At 48.2% G+C, this 4565-nt stretch overlaps 3 protein-coding genes across 3 annotated transcripts in view; 1 reads left to right on the top strand and 2 right to left on the bottom strand.

The window, feature by feature from the left end:
• Window positions 1–487, top strand: part of LOC123167740 (polyubiquitin) — a gene marked incomplete in the record, with an annotated part of 1754 nt that extends 1267 nt beyond the window's left edge. The window contains 1 exon segment of the mRNA XM_044585602.1: window positions 1–487. Within this exon segment, the coding sequence (XP_044441537.1) occupies window positions 1–306 (306 nt within the window).
• Window positions 488–1018: 531 nt separating this feature from the next.
• LOC123167739 (agglutinin isolectin 3-like) lies at window positions 1019–1921 on the bottom strand. The gene has a single exon (XM_044585600.1). It carries the CDS (start codon window positions 1866–1868, stop codon window positions 1272–1274), a length of 597 nt encoding a protein of 198 aa, XP_044441535.1. The 5' UTR covers window positions 1869–1921; the 3' UTR covers window positions 1019–1271.
• A 936-nt stretch (window positions 1922–2857) lies between these two features.
• On the bottom strand, window positions 2858–4311 carry LOC123167738 (uncharacterized). The gene is made up of 3 exons (XM_044585599.1): window positions 3945–4311; window positions 3705–3913; window positions 2858–3082 (listed from the first exon to the last, which is right to left on the bottom strand). The coding sequence occupies exons 1-3, from the start codon at window positions 4309–4311 to the stop codon at window positions 2858–2860; spliced, it is 801 nt and encodes a 266-aa protein (XP_044441534.1).
• Between the last annotated feature and the right edge of the window lie 254 nt (window positions 4312–4565).

The following is a 4565-nucleotide window of genomic DNA, read 5'->3' as shown; positions in this document are numbered from 1 at the left end:
GGACGCACCCTTGCTGATTACAATATCCAGAAGGAATCCACCTTGCACCTGGTGCTCCGCCTGCGTGGTGGCATGCAAATCTTCGTGAAGACCCTCACTGGCAAGACCATCACCCTGGAGGTGGAATCTTCGGACACCATTGACAACGTGAAGGCGAAGATCCAGGACAAGGAGGGTATCCCCCCGGACCAGCAGCGCCTGATCTTTGCCGGTAAGCAGCTCGAGGATGGTCGCACCCTTGCAGATTACAACATTCAGAAGGAGTCTACTCTCCACTTGGTGCTCCGTCTTCGTGGTGGCCAGTGAGTTCCATGCGACCTTGGAAGTTTGATTCGCAAGTCTGTTACGCGTGGTGGTTTCTTCCCTTGTCTCTTCGGTTACTATGTGCAAGTCTATGTCATGTGTCGTTTGTGAAACTCTCTAGTCCTGTGCCTTATGGCAATGTGATCTCTGTTATGAATTAAGTGAGACCTAAATCTTTTTAATACCTTGTTATTATGGTTGCTTTGCGTTCTTAATCTGGATGCTCTTATGTCCTGTTATTATAACACATTTTTGCTCACCATGAATGTAAAGAAGATAGAACCTGCGGCATTTCCACTGCACTAGTCTGTTGTCTTGTTTGTTTGCTGGTCTTGTTTAGATAACAGACTGTTCCTGAAAGAAGAAGAAAAACTGCCGCTGCATTTTTATACCTGCAGTGCACTTGTGCTGTCTTCTCCAAATAACCAAAATGATCACATCGAAGACACCACGGCAACACACATAAAGTGCTTGGGATCCAGTGGTCCACGGTAGTCAAGCCTCTCGCTGGCAATTCACCTTCAATAGTTCAATTCGTATGATGAGATGAGAAAATGTTCCAGTGAGTTTTTTTTGTTCACCATGATTGTTTTATCCCTTAAATGTTTTTTTGCAGCAGTTTATAACCATGAGCATATAACACATTAAAAGCTATGGCACCACCAGTTGTTTATTGCAATGCAATTATTCAAAGTTCTAGCGTCACAACAAAACATGATGGTCAAGAAGCAGCAAAACATTACACGATGGCAACAAAACACAATACTGATTAGGGAAAAATGTTGACAGCTTGATAACAATAGCTGATACAAGTAGAACTTAATTTGCGACAATAATATTAGCTATTGCCACTGATTATTATTCCTTGTTGCAATGCTTATACTTTATCATTGCAACACTTATACTTCCATGGCAGCAGTTCAAGGTATAGCGCACTTGAGTTTGCAGCCAGGAAGGAAGGAGTATTATTAGTTGCATGCGCCATTCTGGCAGCCGGTACCACAGTAGTCCTTGCCAAGACCACAAGACCCATACTGGCTGCAACAATAGTTGTTGGTGCATGGTGCACCATTAGCCTTGTTGCCACATGGCTTGTCTGTGCTGCAGGCGCCGTTTTGGCAGCCAGCACCACAGAACTCCGGTCCTAGGCCACAGTAACCGTATTGGCTGCAGCAGAGGTTGTTGGGGCATAGCTTACCATTGTCCAGGTGGCCACACTTGAGATCAGCCCAGCAAAGACCGTTCTGGCAGCCGTTGCTGCAGTATTCTCTACCGTAGCCGCAGCGACCACCTAAGCCACAACAGTGGTTGTTAGGGCACAGTGTGCCGTTGGCCTGCGTGCCGCAGATCTTGTTGTCGTAGCAGGCGCCGCTCTGGCACCCGGCACCAGCGCTGCAGTAGGCGACGCCCAGGCCGCAGTATCCATCCTTGCTGCAGCAGAGGTTGTTGGGGCACTCAATGCCGTCGGCCTGCTTGCCGCAGCGCGTAGGGCAGGACTGCAGCTGGGCATGGGTGGTCACCGCGGCAAAGGCAAGCGCGAGCGCGCACAGCAAGAGGCCCTTCATCGCTAGGATGTGTGCTTTACTGGATTTGTTGAGGAGGTGTTGATGGAAATGCCGAATGCAAGGCTCCTTTATATAGGAGTCCAAGTCGTTCGGCGGTGAACCAAACCTAGCTAGGCATTGATCCTAGCGTATTCAAATCTCACGATTTTTTTTAACTCATGCCTTGTAAATCGATTGGTAAATACGGTTTCAGTGTGTGAACCGTCAAGACGAGCCATGGACTTGCTGAAGACTTGGAAATCGATTGGTAAATAAGGTGTCAGTTTGTGAACGGTCAAGACGAGCCATGGATTAACTCATGACTTGGAAATCTGCTTGTACAACATGTAGGTACGCCTCCCACAAGCCGAGGTCAAGTTATCGCATGCATGCATCTCAGTGAGTGTACTAGCATAACATTTACTCTGGCAAGCCGATACGATGTGAAAGATCAAGACGGACATCATTCCTGACTGAACAAAAACCGAGATGACGAGGACCTGACGGCTGAAGTCTGCATTGCATAAGCATATATATTTTCTGAAACGTAGGCAAAATCTTTGCCTCATCCATTAAATAAGAGTGAATAGAGTTTGTTACAAGCAACCCGATTACACGATATGGGAATTACTCTTGCAATATAATGGACCCTAGTTTTTTAGCACCAGCGATGATCCAGAGGCTAGCCTCGGTCGCGATGGAGGCAAGCAATATAGTCGGTGGCACGCTCTTCTGCTTGAACACTCTTGCGTATCGCTCATTCCAAATAGTCCATGAGACAAGCATGATGAGGAATGCCTTGGCTTGCCTAAATGGCGTGGCGCTGTCGCAAGTACTTGCCCACCAAGCTTCAACCGAGTCGAACAAGGGCCATGCGTTTGTGTCAAGCTCGAAAATGTGGTATTTGTCAGTACCAAAGACCATAGCTTTCTGGTGGAGCGGCACTTATAGAAGAGGTGAGTCCCACATTCTTGCACCCTCTTGCAAAGAGGGCAAAGATCACAATTTGGTCATCCACGCTTCACCAATCTATCAGCGGTCCAAATTCTATCTTGTAGAGCCAACCAAGCAAAGAACTTGACTTTTGGAGGAGCCCAAGCCTTCCAAACCATTCTATGTATGGGTGAGAGAACCATTCGTAGAAATTGCGCCTTGTATGCGGATGCCGTCGAGTATTGCCCATTAGCCGTGCACTTCCATAGGATGTCGTACTCGGTGGGCTCATCGAGTTCGACCTCGTGCAAGAGCATCGAAAGAGTGAAAAACTATGAGATGTGCTTGGCGGAGACGTTGTTTGCTGTCTTCTCCAAATGTTCATATCGAAGGCGTAAATACTGGATGTTTGTATACACCGCGAAAACACACATAGTGTGCTCGGGATCCAGTGTTCCACGATAGAAAAGAAAAATATTCCAGTCTGTTTTTGTTCACCATGATCGTTTCCTCCCCTTCATAGTTTTATTGTATTTCTTTCTATTTTTTCAGCAGTTAATAACCATGAGTATAACACATTAATTACTCAATATTCCAGCGTTGCAACAAATATACCGGTCATGAAATAGCAAACTAAAACAAGTGGCAATATATAGTATCACCATATCATACAATAACATTACACAATGTCAACAAAACATAATACTAGGACAAATGTCGATTATTAGGACAAATGTCGACAGCTTGACATACTTAGCTGGTACAAGTAGAACTTAATTTGGGACAGTAGTATTAGCTATTGCCACTAATTATTACTCCTCGTTGCGATGCTTATACTTTCTCATTGCAACACTTATACTTCCATGGCAACAATTCAGGGGTAGCACGCACTTGAGTATGTCAACCAGGAAGGAAGGAGCGTACCACAGTAACACTAGTTGCATGCGCCGCTCTGGCAGCCCGTACCACAGTAATCCTTGCCAAGCCCACAAGACCCATACAGGCTGCAACAATAGTTGTTGGTGCATGCTGCACCATTAGCCTTGTTGCCACACGGCTTGTCCGTGCTGCAAGCGCCGTTTTGGCAGCCAGTACCACAGAACTCCGGTCCCAGGCCACAGTAACCATACTGGCTGCAGCAGAGGTTGTTGGGGCATAGCTTACCATTGTCCAGGTGGCCACACTTGAGATTAGCCCAGCAAGGACCGTTCTGGCAGCCATTGCTGCAGTATTCACTACCGTGGTCGCAGCGACCACCCGAGCCACAACAGTGGTTGTTAGGGCACAGTGTGCCATTGGCCTGCGCGCCGCAGATCTTGTTGTCATAGCAGGCGCCGCTCTGGCAGCCGGCGCCAGTGCTGCAGTAGTCGACGCCCAGGCCGCAGTACCCATCCTTGCTGCAGCAGAGGTTGTTGGGGCACTCCATGCCGTCGGCCTGCTTGCCGCAACGTGTCGGGCAGGACTGCAGCTGGGCGTGGGTGGTAACCGCAGCAAAGGCAAGTGCGAGCGCGCACAGCAAGAGGCCCTTCATCACTAGTAGAAAAAGGGTCTTTTGTCCCGGTTGGTAAGGGCCCTTTTGTCCCGGTTTTTGAACCGGGACTAAAGTGTCGTTACTAATGCCCTAGCCCTTTAGTTCCGGTTCTTACACGAACCGGGACAGATGGGCCTCCACGTGGCCGGTGCGGCGAGCCCAGGCAGGAGGGCCTTTGGTCCCGGTTGGTGGCACTAACCAGGACCAATAGGCATCCACACGTCAGCATTTCAGGGGCTAGGGTTTTTGTTTTT

The sequence above is a fragment of the Triticum aestivum genome, chromosome 7D, assembly GCF_018294505.1.
Source record: "Triticum aestivum cultivar Chinese Spring chromosome 7D, IWGSC CS RefSeq v2.1, whole genome shotgun sequence".
In the NCBI taxonomy this organism is placed as follows: Eukaryota; Viridiplantae; Streptophyta; class Magnoliopsida; order Poales; family Poaceae; genus Triticum; species Triticum aestivum.
This window is presented reverse-complemented; position numbering and strand designations above follow the sequence as displayed.

Coding starts and splice junctions, on each gene's coding strand:
- LOC123167738 (XM_044585599.1), bottom strand. CDS start 4,311: ATGAAGGGCCTCTTGCTGTGCGCGCTCGCACTTGCCTTTGCTGCGGTT. Junction 3,914..3,944: donor GTGTGGCCACCTGGACAATG/GTAAGCTATGCC, acceptor CCTCTGCTGCAG/CCAGTATGGTTACTGTGGCC. Junction 3,083..3,704: donor ATGCAACTAGTGTTACTGTG/GTACGCTCCTTC, acceptor CTCTTGCACGAG/GTCGAACTCGATGAGCCCAC.
- LOC123167739 (XM_044585600.1), bottom strand. CDS start 1,868: ATGAAGGGCCTCTTGCTGTGCGCGCTCGCGCTTGCCTTTGCCGCGGTG.